The 23,057-nt window shown below is 37.0% G+C and overlaps 1 protein-coding gene across 1 annotated transcript in view; it reads left to right on the top strand.

Moving 5' to 3' along the window:
- LOC148946116 (BTB/POZ domain-containing adapter for CUL3-mediated RhoA degradation protein 3) overlaps window positions 1-23,057 on the top strand; it is a 58,715-nt gene that overhangs the window by 24,375 nt on the left and 11,283 nt on the right. The window contains exons 4-5 of the mRNA XM_089097785.1: window positions 8,768-8,889; window positions 22,467-22,519. Of these exons, the coding sequence (XP_088953911.1) occupies window positions 8,768-8,889; window positions 22,467-22,519 (175 nt within the window). The remainder of the gene's footprint in view (window positions 1-8,767; window positions 8,890-22,466; window positions 22,520-23,057) is intronic.

Below are 23,057 nucleotides of genomic sequence, written 5' to 3'. Positions count from 1 at the left end.
TATATATATATATATATATATATATATATATATATATATATATATATATATATGCGCGCGCGCGCGCGCGCGCGCGCGCGCGCGCGCGCGCGCGCGCGCGCGCGCGCGCGCGCGCGCGCGCGCGCGCGCGCGCGCGCGCGCGCGCGCGCGCGCGCGCGCGCGCGCGCGCGCGCGCGCGCGCGCGCGCGCGCGCGCGCGCGCGCGCGCGCGCGCGCGCGCGCGCGCGCGCGCGCGCGCGCGCGCGCGCGCGCGCGCGCGCGCGCGCGCGCGCGCGCGCGCGCGCGCGCGCGCGCGCGCGCGCGCGCGCGCGCGCGCGCGCGCGCGCGCGCGCGCGCGCGCGCGCGCGCGCGCGCGCGCGCGCGCGCGCGCGCGCGCGCGCGCGCGCGCGCGCGCGCGCGCGCGCGCGCGCGCGCGCGCGCGCGCGCGCGCGCGCGCGCGCGCGCGCGCGCGCGCGCGCGGCGCGGTCCGCGGCCGGCGGGCCGGAGACCAGCAGCGAAGCCGCCGGGCTCCCGGTACTATATATAAATATATATATATATATATATATATATATATATATATATATATATATATATATATATATATATATATATATATATATATATATATATATATATATCCCGTAGTGGCTTCGCCGCTGGTCTGCGGCACCTGGCACACGGCAGGCTTATAGATTCTCATTGTCGCTTGTCTTCTAACTGAAGACAATTTGAGCCTTTTCTTGATGTCATGACGTCCAAATGGACCTTAAATTAGAAGCAGTTCCTTTGTTGTTTTTTTTTGTTTTTTTATTGGACCTCCAACTCTTGCCTTAACTTGTCTTTTGTCATTATGAAAGACATATCACCGAACCTTTGTTCCTTTTAATTGTCCACGCGGTGGGACAAAAACTTCTTCTTTGCCTCGGCTTGTGTTTTGTCATTATAAAAGACATATCGTCAAAACTTCGTTTCTTTTAACTGCTAGGGTGGAGGGACTAACACCTCTTTTTCTTTCAACAACCTCTCTAATCCAGGTGTTTGATTTTTCGAAAGTATTGTAGGCTTTGATGACCTTATTCATGCCTAAATCCAAGACCAAATAAACATCACTATCATTTTCAATTTGTTTACTTCATTTTACCTTTGCTTGTATTTCGTCATTATTAAAGATATATCGCCGAACCTTGTTTTTTTTTTTTTTTTTTTTTTTTTTGTTTTTTACAAAGGTATGGTGGGCATTGATGATCAAAAAAGAAATCACTCTAACAATAAGACTTTTCGTTGGTAGTTGTCAGGACTTCCTTCCACACTTTGTTATATGTTTTTTCGTTCGTTTCAGGTGGTAGCAGAACTTTTAAGCTACGTTGTCTCAAACGAGAAAATACAACGTATAAACATTCCATGATTAAAAACAAATTCAAAAGTTTGCCCTCGCGACTAATGTATAGTCATGGCAAATGCCGGTTGAATTCGAAATTGATGTCGTTGAACAGTACATCCAAGTTGACCTTTACTAGAGTCCACTGTAATTTGGGATATGTGGAATTCTTTTCCCGATTTTTCCCCAGTAATTATATTCGCCTTAATTATGTTGTTACATAATTCAGTAATAATCAGACGGGGTCCCATTCCACATCCCTACTGAAATATTTACGCAAAAGCGTAACTATCGTATTTTCTTTATTTTTAAACCATGTGTTCATGGTTTAAAAATTTCAATTCCTCCTTTTTCTTTATCTTTTGCAGAATCGTAACTTTTATACGATCTATATTCTCCTGGAAGACGATCGACAATATTCTCATTTATTTTAGAAACGTCTTTGTTGATTGAAGCTAAAATAACTCGATCGTTCATTAAATCGAAACTTTGTTTAGACAAACATTCTCCAAATACTTTATCAATTAAATTGCCACTGGCAATTGGTGTAATGAACCAAACCAATTGAAAATGATTGCGATGATGATTAGATTTTGGATTTTGGAATTGATAAGGTCATCAATGCCTACCGTACCTTTGAAAATCAAACACCTGGACTAGATAGGTCGTTGGAAGAAAAAGAAGTTTTAGTCCCTCCACCTTAGCAATTAAAAGAAAAGAAGGTTCGGCGATATGTCTTTTATAATGACAAAACACAAGCCACGGCAAAAGAAGAAGTTTTTGTCCCACCACTTGGACCATTAAAAGAAACAAAAGTTCGGCGATATGTCTTTCATAATGACAAAAGACAAGCCGAGGCAATAGTTAAAGGTCGAATAAAAAAAAAAACGTAATTTTACGAAGGAACTACATCTAGTTTAAGGTCCATTTGGACGTCATGACATCAAGAAAAGGCTCAAATTGTCTGCGGTTAGAAGACAAGCGTCAACGAGAATCCATATATAGAAGCCTGCCATGTGCCGAGGGCCGGAGACCAGCGGCGAAGCTGCCGGGCTCCCGGTACTGTATATATATATATATATATATATATATATATATATATATATATATATATATATATATATATATATATATATATATATATATATATATATATATATATATATATATATATATATATATATATATATATATATATATATATATATATATATATATATATAAATATATATATATATATATATATGTTAATATATATATATATATATATATATATATATATATATATATATATATATATATATATATATATATATATATATATATATATATATATATATATATATATATATATATATATATATATAAATCAAATTTATCCGTATTCAAAAATCAAAGTCGCTGTTATGACGTCAGCAGCTAGCTAACAAACAGTGCACAGCAGAGATGATCATTCAATGAGGAATGAAATGCTACTGAATAGAATTTTCCTCAAGGGTAAACAAAGCCAATCTCAGGGCTGCATCGTTCTATTTATGTGGGAGGAGAAGACTGAAAGAACACTGAGCCGTATGACCCTTAGACTTTTCCGGAGCCTGACGTCATCACCGTCATCATCATTTTCATTGCTGCTGTCGTCATTTCTGTCATTGGGGATCATTATTGTCGTCCCTTTACCGAAATCCTAACTATATTACAAACAGGGAAAATACCATGGTTTTTTCTTAGTTGGAATAGTAAGAGACGACCTGGATACAACCTATGATTATGACATGATTGATCAATCTTTAACCTGAAATTATAATCTTATTTTAGTTACTATGGGCTGAAAGTTTGTTCTTTACTATTATACGGTTATGACGTCATTAATCGATCTCTAACATGAAATATGCAGTTTTTTTTGTAAAAAATTGATTCTATTAAAAAAAAACTTGTTTAAATTACAAAAGGTCTTTAACCTTATTAATTTCCTTTCAAATGAGCCGTTGAATAACTCTACGATGTTCAAGTGCTAAGCTATCTTCGGAAGAAAAAAAGATACCGTTTAGGCAGAATGCTGTAGTAGCTGCCACTTTTCTTGATTTTCATGCCCATGTATTTCCCTTGCTGTTCAAGCCAAGGGACAGAAAGTTTCCTATTTAGGGGTTTCGGACAAGGTGGTTCTAATGGTGAACTTTATGTTTTGATCTGACTCTTTTTTTTAGGAGTTATGGGTTTTTGTATTTCTTAAAATTGGACGTGATCGTCTCTTACTAGGCTGCTAGCTACCGCTGCAACCCGAATAATGATTGTGTATAAATTTATTTATGTATATTCTCGAAAACGGCTCCATACTTTTTCGGGAAAATTGGTGTCTTAGGATATTCTCGCATAAAAAGTATTTCTTATGACATCAAATAAGTATTTTCTTATATGATGTCATGCATAGCATAAATAAGATTGTTGAGTCTCCAACAAAATAGTTATTTATATAATATAATGTCTGTTGAAAGGCCCAAAAAACCAAAATTTGCAGTCTTTGTCTCACCTCCCGAACAATTATAAAAAACAAAGGTGGTCGTCAATGCCTTCCATACCTTGTAAAATCAAAAACCTGGACTAGACCAATCGTTAGAAGAAAAAGAAGTTTTTGACCCATCACCTGAACAATTAAATGAAACAGAGGTTCGGCGAAATGTCTTTCATAATGACAAAAGACAAGCCGAGGCAAAAGTTAAGGGTCCAATAAAAATAAATGTAATTTTACAAAGGCAACACTACTAATTTCAGGTCCATTTGGACGTCATGACATCAAGAAAAGTCTAAAATTTTCTGCGTTTAGAAGACAAGAGACAGTGAGAATCTATATATAGAAGCCTGCCGCGTGCCAACCTTTGTTTCGATCACCTTTGTTTCTTTTAATTTATCAGGTGGTGGGACAAAACTTTGATGAGAAATGTACAAGCTAATAGATTTTGGCCTGTGAAAATTTCTGCTTAAAGTTGGTCTAAAGTAAGTAAATTCTGTGACAGAACGAAGGTTTTCGTTTTTCTTGATTTTTATTTAGAGATATTTGGAATTTACATGACGTATTTGCGAGTATTTGTTCTCTAAGCTGTACATAAATTATTCAAAATTGAGGCACTATGTGGATATGATTTTCAGTTGTAACTAGTGTTAGATCCAATGACTTGATTGGATGTTCCTGCCCCTTCTTCATGGTATGATTTCAGGGTACTTTGGTGGAATGCTTACTTACATTTGTGTGAATCTGTCAAGAAAAAAAAAGCTTGTAATTATATGCAGCCCTCCCGTCGGATTCCCTCTCTCTCCCAATATCTCTGAAAATTTATCTGATATCCCTTTCCAACGATGTGGTTCCTCAGTCAAACCACCTTTTCATATTTTTTCCATGAAACATAGGTGGTTAAAATAAGAAACCATTGGTCTAGCATATGCCAAGCAACGCTATCTGACGGGTGAAATTTTATGGGCAGCCTAATTGATACTTAGTGAGGCATAGCTCAATATTTCGATGGGACCCCGTGCTGTTTTTAAGGAAAAGTAAGAAAACTCAAAATACTTGGTAATTATTATATCTTTATTATTGTTTTCCTTCCAATTTGTTCTTTGTGTAGTAGAGTACGAGCTAGTATCATCACAGTTTCAGATACAAGCACGATAAGAAGATATTGGACATGAGAGGCTGGCCATCCCTGATGACCACCTTGTAACATATGCTAAAAAGTTGTTTCTTGTTTTTTTGGAGTGGTTTGAGCTTGACACCATTTCGCCAGCACAAAAAAAAAAAAAAAAAAAAATAAAACCCAAGCAATTTCTAAAATACTTGGTCTAGTATCTAAAATCTCAAATTAAATTTACTCTTTTTCAGCTAAATCGTTATGGCAGGCCGTCCTTTGCAGACACAGGATATCTCAAAGTGTTTTGATGACATACCTTCAGATCCAGAATCCGAACTTGACATGTTATCAGAGGATGATGCTTATGATTGGTTGCCGGACCTTCCAGTTTAAAATGCTGAATCACTGAGCAACTTACTGGCTTGAGAGCTATCATCAAGTGACGACAAAACCGCTAATCAAGTGTACGGAGTAACAGAAGCAAACTACAAGCCAGAATCAAGTAACGACAAAGATTATCTTCCCCTTCGAGTCATAGAGAAGAAGTGGAGTAAGACATTTGAAGTCAAAGATGTTGATTCCTTCACCGAGTCTTGCTGACACTACCGATTTTGGACTTGAAGAACGAGTAGTTATAGATCTTACGACGGGATTAGAAGGCAAAAAATATCACATTTATTTTGACAATTTTATCAGTTTATTAAACCTACAGTTCGTGCAAACCGTAAAGGTAAACCCAAACTCAAAACTGAAAAAGAGCTTAGACAAGGTGATTCAGACTATGCTGTGAGGTCAGATGGAATCCACTGTTTACGGTGGAAGGATAAACGATGTATACAACTTAATTTGACGATTTATAAAGGAGGAGAAGTGACACAGATCATTAGGAAGGACAAAGATGGATCTGTTACCCAAGTTACATGCCCAAACTTGGTTGTCCAAGTACAACAAGTTTATGGGATGCATGAAAAAAGCTGATATGTTCAAGTCTCTCTATGCGATAGACAGGAAAAGCAGAAAGTGGTGGTACCGCCTACTATGGTACTTCATCAACATTACAATGGTCAATGCCTTTGTCTTGTTCAAGTTGTCCACTATACCAGATTATAACAAGATGACGTTGAAGGACTTTAGATGTTGTGTTGTCGCTGGTTTCGTTTGAAGTTATTCGTATAAGGGCGAGAGAGGTTAGCCATCCAGAAAATCGCAAGTTATCCCCAAATTGAAGCCTTACGTTCCTCATGAAAAGAAATTGGATCAATCAAAGCTCTTACCTGTTCAGGGTACTCCAAGAAGACATGCTCAATATTGTACAAAGATTGGCCCCATCGCACAAAATGGCTGTGTTCAGTTTGCAAATTTCCTAAGTCCATGAACTACCCGAAGAACTGGTTTAGTTCTTTTCACCAGAAGTGAGGTTTTTTCTGCACATGTGTCAAAGTGGTTTGTACCAGGTCTACCAGGTCTTATATTTCATTTCGTAGTTGGAATAAATTTTTTTTTAGTTCAATATTGGTCAGTCCAGGGACATAGGAAACGCAAAAAAGGGGAATTTTCTGACGATTTCATAATTCGTGCCGGAAAGGGATATCCCCTCTGAAACTTTGGCGACATCTATTCGTTAATTACAGCAGTATTTTCCCAATTTTGGCATAGGGATATATTTGCCCATGTCTTTAATTTTCGTAACGCTGAGTGCCCCTGTTCGAAAAAATAAATATATTTTATAACAATCCAAATATATATATATTTTTTCTATTTCCTTGGTACATACAAATGAAAGTTGTACTACGGTTGACATTTATTTCGATCAAGGAAAAGAAGAAGAATATTTGTGTTGAGATGAAAGATCATCATAATTTCCTGTTTGTTAATTTCAGTTGGAGATGCGGTTCCGCGTCCAATATCTTGTTACTTTTACGGTACAGGTGTACATCCGGAGTAAACTCTGATGCAACTCTTACCCCCCCCCCCTGTCAAACTCCGGTGCAACGGGTAACCCTACCAAGATCTTCTCGTTCCCTTCGGGGGGCACACATACTGCGCATTTGGAAACACTGTATTAAAGGAGAGAAAAACAATAACAAGTTAATTTTTTATAATGGTATTATTATTATTATTATTTTATTACCCATTATTAAACATACAAAATGCTGTAAATGGAGTACAAGAAAAGAAAAAAAAGTAATATCAAATAACAACAAAATATCCGAAGAAAACTCAACTACAGAAAAACAAGATTAAGAACATTCCTACGACAAACAAAAAAGACAAATTTAAGTTATTGCGACACATAATGAAGAGAGGCTTGGTTCAAACGCCTTTGCAAATCGAACACGGCGATTCAGTACAGCTATAAGCGGGTCGGCTATACCATACTTCAGAGATATATTCGAATTCCTCGTCCAAACTGGAAGACGAAGCAGATACTTGCTGTATCTGTAGAAAATAGACCGAACATTGCGGCGATCAGACGAGGTAAATATTTTCCAAAACGGAGATAGGGCTAGCACATGTGGCAAAAGAAAAGCATTATACACCCTTGCAAGTAGAAAAGGGTTGAAGTGGCACTTCATTTAAACGAGAATTCCATAATCTCTGCGTGTCTTTACAGCAAACAACGAAACAAGGCAATCGCGGGTTTCTTTAAGATCGTTACAAATTGGAAGGCCGAGATACATAATCTTAAACAAAGACTTAGTCGTATAAATTCCGAAAATAACATCAACTGGTACACTATCTTTAACGCGGCTATTAAATACGTGAACTTGACTCTTCTGGGGATTGAAAGAAAGATCTATGTTAGCATACTCTTTCTTAAAAACACGGAAAGTCTCTTTCATGCCTACAACTGTTCTACTCGCGTTCAAAATGTCGTCGGCATAATCGACCAGCGAAACATTAAGACCTCTAAAGATACATGTAGACTGAACCGGTTCTTGCGATGAAATAATACTATTATTGAATAGCAGTGGTGAAGTAAGTGCTCCTTGGCGTATTCCCTTCTCTACGGGTATAAGACTAGAAGATAGGGTTAAAGCATTAACACATGGTACATTTACACGCGCTTTTAAATTACTATACATATTCCTCAGTGCGCGTATAGTAGACTTATCCACGCCACGTTTCCGAGCTGACAACAATATCTGAGGGTGCACACACGAGTCAAACGCGCGGTTGACATCTTGACCGGCAAAATACAAAGTCTCATTTGAATCATCGGCGTCAATCAACAAATTAGCAATCAAATAATGCGCGTGTTCTCTACTCATTTTCTTCTTGAAACCAAATTGGTTATCCGGCGTGTCACATATAGCACTAAGCCTATTTACAACAAGCAATTCAAATAACTTGCACAGTATAGGCGCAAAGGCTATTGGGAGGTAAGAAGAACACTGCTCCTCGTCTTTTCCCATTTTAGTACAGGAGTAATAACACCCGTGCAGAATAGGTCTGGAACAGTCCCAGCATTAAAAATCATTTGGTACAGGAGACAAAGGTGCTCGACAAAGTTCTGACTTCCCGCTTGCAGATCTTTGTATAGATGAAAGACCAGGTAATCACTTGGGCATGCGCGGGTGAGGGCAAAGGAGCACTTCTAGATTTTCCGAAAATTGTATTGCTGTACTAGATAGGTATCAAGTTGCTGTTGAGAACATGTATTTTTTGCAGACATTCCAATAGTTGTCTTTTTTTATTGCGTATACATTTCTTTTTACAACCATAACGTGTAATGCATGAATTATTGCATTTGATTTTAATGAAAATCTATATTATTTTATGTTTAGATTTAATTGGCGCAATTGAAGTAGCATTGAAAAAGAAAGACAAGGGACCAGAAGCAACGTGTCGTATTCCTCTAATCACTTCCCAAACTGAAGAGCAACTATTTTTGAGTTCTTCTGTAAAGGTATTGCTTTCTTTAATTAACCCTACGAGTTTTACTACTGGTTGTCAAAGAAAGTGCTTTTTAAAGTAGTGTAGCAAGATTTTTGGAGTTAAGTTCTCACAGAAACGGTAAATTCTATCAAGCAAAACGACCAGATGGTATCGCTGTCTGAATTCTGATCTGATTGAAAGCGAAATTTTTAAAGTCTTCCCAGAAAATATTATAAAAAAGGTGAACTTCTTTGAACACCAACCCAAGAAATATTCAACACTTGCGTGTTATCCCGACTGTGTTCAAGAAGTTTGATCTGTTTAAAACTGGTTTTTCTGTGTGGGCTCTCAGATAATCAGCCTAGCCTGAGTGAGATAAACTACTAATCAATCAATCAATCAATTTATTAATGCTATAAGAAAACAATTACAAAACGTAAGGTTTTTACATGCCCAAGAAGCTTAGCTTGTAAAGGACCAGCAAAACAAAATAAAACACTTTTATAAAGCGCATGCAATAAAGCACATACATATACAAGCACATAAAAAAACAACAAAAAAATACACTGGAACAATACAAGGACATTTATGAAATAGGGGATATAGAAGGAAACACAACATATAACCGAAAAAAAATTAATGAAGAAAAGAGATAAAAAAATTAGGATAGACTTAAAAAATATTTTAAAATCTGAAAAACATATTAAATAAAGAGAAGAAAGGCATGCAAATTCGGATAGAAAAAAAATTAAAATGGAAACATTTAATAAGAAACTGCATTTACAGAAACAAATTAAGGAACATCAGAAGGGATGGAGTTCCATAGTCGAGCTGATTGAAAAACAGGAGACCCCTTGGCTGTTGTTTGTGATTGTTAGGGTAAAATGAATTCTCAAGAAAAGCTGCGTTATAAAGGAGAGCGCCTACCTGAGCCTGAAAGTAGTAAACAAGGCTGCAGTGATGGTGGAAGTGTACCTAGCAAAGCAGAATGCGCTAAATAAAGGTAACTTTTACCCACAATACGATCCAGTGTAGCTATTCCAGCATCAATATAAAATCAGAAAAAGGGTAAAACCGAGGTAGAAGAAAATTAGCCTTCACAGCCCTATTTTGGGCTCTTTGAAGTGAGCAGAGAACAGATTTATTAGTACTACCCCAGACAGAACAGCGATAAGAAAGGTAAGGAAAAATAAAAGCATAATAAAGAGAAAGCATAACTTCTGGGGGAAGAAATGAGTTAACCCTGTGTAACATTGAAGATTGGCGGAGGACAAGGGAGTGGATATGAGCTATATGGGATTTAAAAGAAAGAAAATAGTCAAGATACACACCAAGAAATTTCACAATAGTAGCTTGCGGTATAAATTATATACCGCATATATAATATCATTCCCATAAGTCAGGATTATTGGCTCCCTTACGTCTCTCATACGATAAGGGGTCCTGAAGTGTACAATGGCACTTTTTTGGCCGTTGAGAGTCATACCATTTGACCAGCACCAATCTTTTAATATAAATTAAAAACAAAAGTGGTCCAAGCACAGAGCCCTGTGGGATGCCTTTCAAAATAGGCAAGGTAGAGGAAGAAGTATCATTAATCGAAACATACTGAGATCTCCCTGAGAGGCAAGACCTAAACCATTCAAGTGGGACTCCATGCTTTCCAAATAAAGATAATTTAGACAAAAGAACAGAGTGAACGACCATATCAAATGCCTTTGAAAAGTCAAGAAATAGACCCAAAACGCACAAGCCCTTGTCAAGGTTAACACGCACAAACTCTGTTGCATCTGAAAGTGCATGCAAGGTAGAAAAACTGGGATGAAACCATACTGATGGTTAGTTATGAGAGAATTTCCTACAGTCGTATTAGTACTAAATACTAATGAAGAGAGTCTACAATACACTGCTTTTTCAACAACCTTAGAACGGGAAAAAGAGAAATAGGCTTATAGTTTGAAATTAGCGATGAATCACTTTTTTTATACAGAGGTACAACATTAGCAACTTTAAATAAATGAAGAAAAACACCAGAAGAAAGAGAGAGGTTAGTTATGTGTGAGATGGGGCTAGAAACAAGCTTACCAATTTCTAAGAACATTACAGCTCAAACTAAAAGCATCAACTGAACGGCTACTTGAAAGCTGAAAAATAATATTAGAAACTTTGGTATCACTGCATGGGGAAAGGAAAAATAACTTTTCTGCTAAGGAAAAAGTACTTATTCTACTTTGGTGTGGGATAGGAACAGAAGCAAGTGTGGTGAAATACGAATTGAAGGCCCTTGCATAAGAATTTTTGTCCACAAAACATCCATCAACTCTCCTGTAATGGTATGGCGGGGGCTGTTCGAGTTTCTTGCGATAAAGAGCTTCATTAACTACTGTCCAAACCTTTCGCAAATTCCCCTTACACTCATCAATTTGACGTGAAAAATAGAGTTTTTTGGCTGTACGTACTGAAGAAGTAAGCACATTTTTATAAAGTTTATACTTCAAAAGATCATCCTGTGTCTTACTTCTACATGCAGCCTTGAACAGAGACGCCTTTATATGTGTAGCATTGATCAGACTTCTAGACATCCATGGGCATTTGGGTGTGGAATTCCTTGGCCTCTTTCTAAGAGGAAAATGCTTATCCAACAGAGCTCCCATACGACACAAAAATAAACTCGTTGCACATTCAACATCATTAGCTTCAAGAACACTAGACCAATCATTACTCTGAAGACTATGTATTAAATTAGAAATTTCTTTATCTGTGAAAGTCCTAAAAGAAAACTCAACCCGCTCATCCACAGCACTCTCAGTTTGAGGCACAAAAAGTGAAACATAAATAGGGCAGAGATCAGAAAGATCAATGAAAACAAGACCAGAAGTAAACTTCAAATTAGGAGAATGAGAAATGAAAATATTATCTATTAAAGTGGCGGAATTTCTGGTAGGGTCAACACGAGAAGGAAAAAAATTGAAGCAGGTAGCCCAGAAGAAGAAAGCACATCAAAGAGATGGTCACATTCATCTCTTGATCCAATATTTAACATATTACAATTAAAATCTCCTAAAACACAAATACGTTTTTTAGAGAAAGACCCCACACAAGAAAGCTGATCAAGCAAATCGCAGAACATATGTGTTGGAAAAGGAGGGGGCTTATAAAACAAACAAACAGTTTCGCATGCAAACTGACTTTTTAGATCAATGATAAAAGGATCAAGTGTCCTACTATTAGACACTACGGAGGTAAAAAAGGATTTAAGGTTAGACCTTCTACTGAATTCAATATCAGACTTTATAGAAAAAGAAATACCCCATGAGCTCTATGTTACCATTCTAGGGATATGGACAGCAACATAACCATGCATATCATAGGCTGTAAATTTTTCACCATCAGATAACCATGTTTCTGTTAAACCTATTACATCAAAAGGGCAAGAATTATCGGACCACAAATATGATTCCAGACAATCCCACTTATCTCTTATCTCACGCACGTTCAAACAAAATATATTAAAACTACAATTTAAAGACAGTGAGGGTATAATTTTATCACGATAATCAATGGTAGTGTGATAATTGCAGCTAGAATTAACCATAGATTTAAAGAGAGGGTCAAATGTGTGTGCCTCTTGTTTACCAGCACTGCTTAATTAATCAAAGATTACTGAATTGTGAACAGGAGAATTCAAAACCAAATGAAAATTAAAAAGATTTATCACAAATAACAAATGCACACATAGAAATATCAGTGGGATTGCACAAATTATCCAAAGTATTGGGCCAAAGTATAATGTGACACCAGTTGCTATAACGTGAGCTGCAAGCATGCTGGACTGACAAACAAATAATAGAAATTAGGCTACATGAAGGTGAAAGGTTCTCAAACAAACATAAATTGGTATCAGTAGGAGGGCTCATTTTATTCAAAGTATTGGCTCAATTTGTAATTTGGGACCAGTAAAAATTATGTTAGCTGTAAGTATGCTGACATGAAACAAAAATAAGATAGTAACCAGCCTACATGAAGGTGATAGGATCACAAAAAAATTTAAATAAATATCAATGGAATGACACATATTATTCAAAATTTTAGCCCAAAGTGTAATATGGGTTGTAAAAAATTATGTGAGATGCATATCTGCTGACATGACAAAAATATGATAGAATTCAGGTTACAAAAGGGTGATAGGATCACAAACAAAGATTAAGAAATATCAATGAGATAGCATATATTGTTCAAAGTATTGGCCCAAAGTATAATATGGGAACAGTCAAAATTATGTGAGCTGCATGCGTGCTGACATGACAAAAATATTATAGAATTCAGGCTACACAAGGGTGATAGGATCACAAAGAAAGATAAATAATATTAATGAGATGGCATATATTATTCAAAGTATTGGCCCAAAATATAATATGGGAAGAGTCAAAATTATGTGAGCTGTATGTGTGCTGACATGATAAAAATATGATAGAATTCAGGCTACAAGAAGGTAATAGGATCAGAAACCCAGATAAGGAAATAATAGAGGGATGGCACATATTCATCAAAGTATTTGCCCCAAGTATAATGTGGAACCAGTCAAGATTAATTAGCTGCAATTATGCTGAAATGACAAAAATAGGAAAACAATCAGCCTACGTGAATGTGATAGCATCACAATCAAACATGAAGAAATAACAGTGGGATGGCATATGTTATTCATAATATTTGCCCAAAATGTAATATGGGACCAGTCAAAATTATGTGAGCTGCAAATGTGCTGACATGACAAAAATATTATAGAAGCCAAGCTACATGATGGTGAAAGGATAACAAACAAACATACAGAAAAATCTGTTTGAAGGCACACATTATTCCAAGTATTGGCACAAACAATAATGTGTGACCAGTTAAAATTATGTGACTTACAAGTATATTGACATGACAAGAATATAATAGAAAGCAGGCAACATGAAGGTGACAGAATCACAAACAAACATAAAGAAATATTATTGGGAAGGGACATATCATTTAAACTATTGGCCCAAAGTGTAACATGGCACCTGTCAAAATTATGTGAAGACAGTAAAGAATAATAGAGGAATATTTTAAGAACATCATGTAAATTCCTACAGAAACAATTGAATATATTATAACAAAATAAATATAAATCCATCACTTTAATTTTCTGCACTTGCAGCACATAAATCAATTTCATTCTAATCATTAAAATTAACCACTCTTCCAGATTGGGTTTTATACAGGAGATCACCTTTACTGGACCAAACATAACGTAAGCCAAGCTTTGACTTGGCATATGAGAGAAGTTGTAAGCGTGGTTTTGTAAGTGTCTCAGAAAATAGTATCCCAGATCCTTTCAAATCCTTCTTTTGTCTGAGAAGCAGTTGACGAACTCGTAAGTTGCAAAATTCTACAACTATGGGTCTGGGTTTTGCAGATGGTTTGCCAATTCTTTTGGCTGATACAACATAAGACTGAATAATTGGTATACCAGGAAATTTCCCAGCACATAGTGACATGAGTCAACTTTCAGAGTTTTCGATGAAGATATCTCCTTTCATCCCAAAAACTATGATTTGCCCACTTAAACCCTGCTGTTCAAAACGGTCATTTGATCTTGCCAGGTTGGACTAAATAGGCCTGAAATAGCTTTCAAGGTCTTTTATGGATGACTCCAAAGTAGCCAAAGAAGATTCAAAAGAAAATATGCGGCTGTTATAGCTTTCAAGGATTTTATCCCCTAGATTACTAAGATTTAGGTTGAGGCCAGCATATACATCCTGCTTGGTTGCATCCAGCTTATCAGAAGAGATAGTGACATCGTGTTGCATGAATGTATGCTCCTCTTTCATTTTAATCACTGCCTCATCTACCTGTGAAGAGATCTTAGCCAATATGATGTCATCAAGTAACCCTTTCACTGAAGATTTAAGGTTTTCTGGTTGCAGTGAATCTGCTTGCATTTTATGTTTGATTTTTATACTATTTGTGTGGCTAGTGAGCATGAGTAGTGCCTCAGAAACAGATTCTGGTACAGAAAATTGGAGTGAGCTGTCTGACCTTAGTTCACGAGGTGGCTTGAGTTGACCTTTCATTTCTTACCCGATTTAAACTACAAAACAGGAACAGAGTAAGCAGTGGTATGAGACAGTTTGGTTATAACGCAGGATACGGTCCACAATCTAGTATCAAATTTCAAATAGCAAAGCAGGGGATTTTGAAATCTGAAGACTATAAAGCAATCAGCACAAAACATCAAGCGTCAGCAGTAGCAGGCATTGACTGCAAAATATGAATCCTTTTATTTTTTTTGTAAGTAAATAAAAATCTGCTCTGTTAAAAATAGCAGAAAAAAAATTCCCTGTAACCTTAGCAACTTCCTTGCAACAGCTGGGATTGAACCTCAAGCGCGGCCTTATCCACTGCGCTGTTACATATTATTTGAATTTAATATTCATAATATGTATGATGTGGATGTAGCTCGAATCTGAGAGTAAATGAAGTCATATCCTAGATAAATAACTGTCACTGCAACCATTATGTCACTATTTACTTCCATATTTGAAATAACCGAATATATATATATATATATATATATATATATATATATATATATATATATATATATATATATATATATATATATATATATATATATATATATATATATATATATATATATATATATATGCCTTTACTTAGGCAGCGCAAGCGCTGCCTAAGTAAAGGACGATGTTGGCACAATGTATTATTTATTTATTTTTTCTCCATACCCGGGCACTTTGTATCGAAGGAGTTGTCGTAGAAACTTCGAAAAGGGCTCATTCGATTGGAAATTGGAGTGGATAGTGCCCTTTTTAATAGTCGAAAGTGATTGGAGGACGACTAGCCCCCCCCCCCACGCCCATTATTCCCCCAAACACATCCAATCGAAATTTTGAGATAGCCATTTTGTTCAGCATAGTTGATTTCCAGATAGAAAATATGTTTTTCAGGAGGACACTCCCCCACAACCCTCGGGGCAAGGGTTTTAAGTTATGCCCTGGGGGCGTATAAGAACGATGTTGGCACAATATATCATTTATTATTTTTTTCCTTTAGAGCAGGGCCATTCGTATTGAAGAAGTTGTCGTAGAAACTTCGAAAAGGGCTCATTCATTTTGAAATTGGAGTGGCTTGTGCCCTGGAAGGCAACTAACACCCCTCCACGCCCACCATTTCCTGAAACACATCCAATCGAAAATTTAGGATAGCCATTATGTTCAGCGTAGTTGATTTTCAGATAGAAACTTTGTTTTTGACGAGGACACTCTCCCATAGCCCTCAGGGAAAGAGTTGTAAGTTGTGCCCTAGGGGCATGTAAGGTTTTTATATAAAGCGTTGTCGTAGACACTTCAAAACAGGCTCATTCGATTGGAAATTCAAAGGGCTACTGCCTTTTTTAATATTCGAAAGTGATTGGAGGGCAACTAGCTCCCCCCCACGCCTATCATTCCCCCAAACACATCCAATCAAAATTTTGAGATAGTCATTTTGTTCAGCGTAGTTGATTTCCAGGTAGTAAATATGTTTTTGAGGAGGACACTCCTCCACAACCCTTGGGGCAAGGGTTGTAAGCTATGCCCTGGGGGCATATAAGGTTTTTATAGAACTCGTTGTCCTAGAAACTTCAAAAAGGGCTCATTTGATTAGAAATTAAAATGGCTATTGCCTTTTTTAATAGTCGAAAGTAATTGGAAGGCAACTAACACCCCTTCCACGCCCACCATTTCCCCAAACACATCCAATCAAAATTTTTAGATAGCCATTTTGTTCCACACAGTTTAAAGTTCAGGAAATAATACATTTGAGCAGGACACTCCCCCCACAGTCTTCAGGACAAGGTTTATAAGCTATGCCCTGGGGACATATAAGTTTTTATTGAAATCTTTGTTGTAGAAACTTCAAAAAGGGCTCATTGGATTGGAAATTCAAAGGTCTAGTGCCGTTTTTAATAGTCGAAAGTGATTTGAGGGCAACTAACCCCCCTCTCATGCCCATCTTTTCCCCAAACACATCCAATCAAAATATTTAGATATCCATTTTGTTCAGCGTAGTTGATTTCCAGATAAAAATTATGTTTTTGAGGAGGGAACTCCCCCACAGCCCTCAGGGCAAGAGTTGTAAGTTATGCCCTGGGGGCATATAAGTTTTTATAGAAAGTGTTGTCGTAGAAACTTCAAAAAGGGCTTATTCGATTGGAATTTGAAATAGCTAGAGCTCTTTTTAATAGTCGAAAGTGATTGGAAGGCAACTAACACCCCTTCCAAGCCCATCATTTCTCCAAACACATCCAATAAAAATTTTGAGATAGCAATTTTGTCCCACGCAGTTTAAAGTTCAGGAAATTATACCCTCGAGCAGGACACTCCCCCCAAAATCTTCACGGCAAGGGTTATAAGTTATGCCCTGGGGCATATAAGGTTTTTATTGAAAGCTTTGTCGTAGAAACTTGAAAAAGGGCTCATTTGATTGGAAATTCAAAGTGCTAGTGCCCTTTTTAATAGTCGAAAGTGATTGGAGGGCAACTAACCCCCCTCTCACGCCCGCCTTTTTTAGATAGCCATTTTATTGAACCTAGTTGAAAGTTTTGGAAATTAGGTCTTTAAGGATGACAACCCTTCCCCCCAAAATCTTCAGGGCAACGGTCGTAAGTTAAGCCCTGGGAACCTGTAAGGTTCTTATGGAAAGCGATGTTGTAAAAACATAAAAAAGGGCTCATTCCATTGGAAATTGAAGGGGCTAGTGCCCTTTTAATAGTCGAAGTACTTGAAGGGCAACTAACCCCCCTCTCACGCCCACCATTTACCCAAACACAACCAATCAAAATTTTTAAATATCCATTTTATTCAGCGTAGTCGAAAGTTCTGGAAATTAGGTCTTTTAGGATGATAACCTCCTCAGAGCCCTCAGTGCAAGGGTTGTAAGTTATGCCCTGGGTGCATATAAGGTTTATATATAAAGTTGTTGTAGAAATTTCAAAAAGGGCTCATTTGTTTGGAAATTGAAATTGCCCTTTTTAATAGTCGAAAGGGATTAGAGAATAATTGACCCCCCTCCCACGCCCACCATTTCCCCAAACATATTCAATCACAGTTTAGATATAACCATTTTGTTCAACGTAGTTGAAAGTTCTGGAAACTATATATTTAGGGATGTCGAACACCCCAGAGCCTCAAGGGCAAAGGTTGTAAGATGTGCCCTAGGGACATATAAGTTTTTATAGTTAGAGTTGTCGTAGAAACTTCAAAAGGGGCTCATTCAATTGGGAATTGAGAGGGCTAGTGCCCTTTTTAATAGTCGAAAGGGATTGGAGGGTAACCAACCACCCTCTCACGCGCACCATTCTCCTAAACACATCCAATGAAAATTTTCAGATAGCCATTGTGTTCAAAGTATTAGAAAGTTCTGGAAATTAGGTCTCTGAGGGTGACAACTCTCTCCCCCCCAGCCCTCAGGGCAAGGGTTTTAAGTTATGCCCTGGGGGCGAATAGGGTTTTTATTGAAATCGCTGTCGTAGCAGCTTCAAAAGGGCTCATTTGATTGGAAATTGAAGGGCTAGTGCCTTTTTTAATAGTTGAAAGTAACGGGAAAGCGAATAAATTATTTTCCCAAACACATCCAATCAAAATTTTGAGATATCCATTTTGTTTAACGTAGTTGAAAGTTCTGGAAATTATCTCTTAGAGGATGACAACATCCCTCACGGCCCTTAGGCTAAGGGTTGTAATTTATGCCCTGGGGGCATAGAAGATGTTTGTAGAAAGCGTTGTGGTAGAAACTCAAAAAGGGCTCATTCGATTGCAAGTCGAAAGGCCTACTGCCCTTTTTAATAGTCGAAAGTGATTGGAAGGCTTGAAATTTTTATAGTAAAGATAGATGTGGGTATAATATATGATTTTGTTGTTGTTGTTGTTTAGACCAGGCGCTTCGTATCGAAGGAGTTGTCGTAGGATCTTCGAAAAGGGCTCATTTGATTGAAGATAGAAAGGGCTGATGCCCTTTTTAATAGTCGAAAGTGATTAGAGGGCAACTAATCTCCCTCCCATGCCACCCCCCCCCCCATTTGCCTTTATGTTTAAAAACTAAATTCTGCCTTAAGATTAAATCAAAATGCACTGTGTTCATGCTAATACTCAATAAGGCATCTCAGCAGTACCCCAATAACGACTGGGTATTATGTTCAAACTTTCGGGGCTACTTCTGCTATCAAAATTTAACCAACTCAAAATAGCGTAAGTGTATCCAACCTATCAAAGAAAGTAAGCAGATTTTTTTTTGCGAATGGTATCACGTTTTCCATGTCAGGTCAACTAGAGGAGGTATGAAACGAAATTAAACACTACTATTTGTGTCCTATTTTTTAAAAGGGTGTATGTAGTTAAAAATTGCTGAAAATTTTTCTCCAGCATACGAATAACCGGCCAAACTATAAAGTTTTAAAAAAACGAAAAGATTTAAAGTATTATTTACTTTTTCCCTGAAAAGACTATGTCAATATAAAACGAACAGAAATTAATTAAAGAAACTTTTTCCACAAAATAAGTTTTTCAAAGAAAAGTAAAGAACTCCATTAAACAAAAAAATGAGCAAAAATAAATTCAAATAATCTACGAAGCGTGAAACTACCGGAAATCAGCAATGATAAATAAATGAAACCCAAAACGAACAGAAATTACAATAAATAACCGATTCAAACTCAAACGGGCAGAAATTAACATAAGTTGGGCTTAAAACCCCCTATGCCTTCCCAAGGCCAGAACATAATTTGCACTTTACTAAAGAAAATACAAATGAATGTGTATTGTCAGTTTAATGTACATATGCTGATATTTAGTAATCAAAATGTTAATGTTATTTGATTTATTAAAGTTATAATAGTAAAAATATTTAAATTTTTTTTTTTCAACTATGTCGAAAATAGCATAGCATAGAATGTGTGGGTTTTGAAGCCACAAACACTCATCTTGAGTTTTGATCCAGTGGCATGCGGCCACAGGGGCAGCTTGGTCGCAAAAAGATGACGGAAAGGAAGCTGCTTGCCCTCCAATCACCTTGGTTCTTAAAAGACAGAGAAGATCTTTAAATCCTGACCTTTAGCACCACCATTATTTTCAGTTGGGATTTGTTGTGAAGCGTGTCGTCTCATGTATTTTAGCCACAGATCTTGTTGCGCTTCATTTTCGTGCATCATTACCTCAGAATTTTTCCCGCGCCTTTTGCTTTAGCTGTTCGGATTCATTCGGAATCATGTATACTTTTGCATGACGTCATATATACCAAAAAACTTCTTTCCTAGCTTTCCCCCAGTCTTTATGGTTTTGCTTTAATTGCATTGTTACATAATTCAATAATAACCAGGAATGTTCCAACGCCTACGTCTTCTGACATATCTAAATTACGCATTGGCATAATCATCGTTCTATTCTTTTGTTTCAAGTCAAAGGTTGGCAAATCAACAATTTTAGTTAAACTTAAAAAATTCTGATGTGAATGTAATTCCTCCTTCCTGTTTTTCCTTTACAGGTGTTAAAATAAAACGTTCTCTATTCCATTGTAATTTCTGAAACTATTATCTAAATTACGCAGTAGCTTAATTACCGTGTTATTCTTTAGTTTGAAGTCATATTTTGGTTTGCAATACGGTGTAATTTTTTCTGTTTCTTGTTCCTTGCCTTTTTCTTTAGGTGTTCGGAGTCATTTTGTGTAATTTTGCACGTATAATAGATACTAAAAAGCAATTCCTCTTTCCTGTTTATCCTTCAGAGACTCACACGTGCTAAACTAACACGTTCCATCATCCCATGTGGTTTTGCTTTGTTTTCTAACAGCAAATTTCGTTGTGCAACAGTTTTTTTTGCAATTCAATGTGATCTTTGCTGTTTCTTGTTCCATGGCTTTTTCTTTATCTTTTCAGAATTATTTGTCATCTTATGCGATTTTGCATGTGTCATAGATACTAAAAACAATACGATCACTCCTGGGGGGGGGGAGAAAGGAATAATGTAATTTATGTTATTGAAATGTACTCTTGTGTGTTTGTTTTGCATAGACTGAGAATTGAAAATGTTGTTAGTTTTAGGTTCCATTTTTACTCTTTACTTTTATCGGTAGGCTTACCTTTTTTCATGATTTTTTTCCGTTTTTATTTTCGAATAAAATGCACGATAAAGTACCTATACTGGAAATACTTTGCCTAACTGCCAATCAAAGTCAATTTAGTAGCTTTGAGTAAGTAATTAGCAACATGTTTTTCATTTACTGTTAATTTTTATTGATCAATATTTACTCAAGGCCCCTTGGCATAGAAAAAATGGTTATAGAAAATCGGGAAAGGGGTCATTTGATCGGAAAGCGAAACGTCTAGAGCGATTTTTAAGGACCAAAATTGGTTAGAGGCCAACTAGCTTCGATCACCTCACCTTATTTTTACCAAGGGTGCCCCTGTAACCCCCATACTATTGGATCAAAATTTACATTGGCCCAATATCCTTAAATACGATATTTGGTCGAAATCAAAGATCATTGTGAAATACACACTTAGTGTGCTATAATTGTTGACTGTTCTTTAAATAATCCCTGATTTATCTTTGTCCGAGAGGACGATGGTTCGAATCCTAGTGTACTCAATTATTTGGGTTTGGGACGGGGGTCAGTGGTATGACTCTGTAAGCTCAGCCAGAGTCCACCCAGCTTTAAATGGGTACTTGGAGATATTTGGGGAAGGTACACAGGAAGCGTGCTCGAGAGCATAGGATGGTTGGCCCCCAACCTCCCATTGCACTTCCTGGCTGAAGGGCTAAGAAACGGAGATCAGCGCCCTCTGTAGGGACTGTAAAGTCCAATGCCGTATTTTTTACCTTTATCTTTTTTATCTTGGGTAGAAAATGGCACAGAAAGTCTTTATTTGCAAAGTTAGGTATGAGCGGGGTTGTTGGAGGGAGTACAAGCCTAAGGACATTACTTTTACCCTTCCAATCATGCAGAGTGAATTTCTTCTATGAATTGGAATCGGTCATGGTGTAGTACGTTCACCTTTATTTTCAAATCCGCGGGAAGAGGTGACTGATGGTGACTTCAGTCATACAGATTGAAAATCATTGGAAAAATTGAAGTATTTAAGTACTAGGGGGTAGTATGTATATTTAAATTTATCACGTGTTGTATATTTAAGTGTTCCTCGTATGTAGTTATAGATATTATTGTAAAGTATTAAGCTATTGATTCAGATTGCGAAGTGTTGTGTCTTTTTAAGATAGATGTAATGGATGTGTAATAGATAATATGTTGCTAGTCTCGGAAAAAAGTTCTGTTTTGTTTTTAGAGTGGTCGGGACTCCTTTTAAATGAGCGTGAAGTTGGTTTGGGAGAATGAAACTTTTTATAAATAGGTTTGCCTGCATCTTTTCTGGTCAAGGTAATTAGTAGGAGTGAAGCTATTACGGGTTAGTCTTATCGCCTCTGCTTTAGTGGGGATCGTGCTTGTATTAATCTAGACTTTACAGTTTGTTTGACTGCTACTTGATTTGATCTTTGTATCTTTAATAGTTTTTCTTATCTTTTTCAGCCCGTCGTCAAGTTTTTGATAAATAGGCATAATAATAAATACTCGTATACTGCGTAAGTATTTCTTTAACTTTAATTATACCCTTTTATTGTTTTTTCGTGATTTGTCCACTTTGTCATTGTTGTTCTTATTTTTGGTACTAAACTGGCTTATAATAAAAAACTGAGGATGTTCATTTCTTTCGTACTAAAATGAACCGTCTTCATCGTGAAAGTCAAGCTATAGGAGTAATATTGATCTTTTTTTGTCTTTTAAATAATTAATAAATTTTTTTTTAATTTCGGCATCGCTAAAGGGTTGTAGTTTTATCTGCCTCGTCCCATTGTTTAATTCTCAGAAATCTCGAAACGTCGTTAAGAGGTATTTGAAGATGCATAATTAATCAGTTTTCTGAAAACTTTTGCTGGTTATCCTAGCTGCAAAAATACTTTAATTATGTGGAAAAACTCTGTATGTTCTAACCAAGAAACTTTTTATTTTTAACGAGCCATATTTGATTTGCAACTTTGTTGATTTGAACATGTCTGGCCTGTTCAATCATATTATCATACAAAATTAGTTTAAGGTCATTATTTTAAAATTGCCAGAAAA

Source organism: Artemia sp. Qi Xiang Cuo, chromosome 12 (genome assembly GCF_049724085.1).
Source record: "Artemia sp. Qi Xiang Cuo chromosome 12, ASM4972408v1, whole genome shotgun sequence".
Taxonomy (NCBI): domain Eukaryota; kingdom Metazoa; phylum Arthropoda; class Branchiopoda; order Anostraca; family Artemiidae; genus Artemia; species Artemia sp. Qi Xiang Cuo.
Note: the sequence above shows the minus strand (reverse complement) of the source record. Positions and strands in the feature narration are given on the sequence as shown.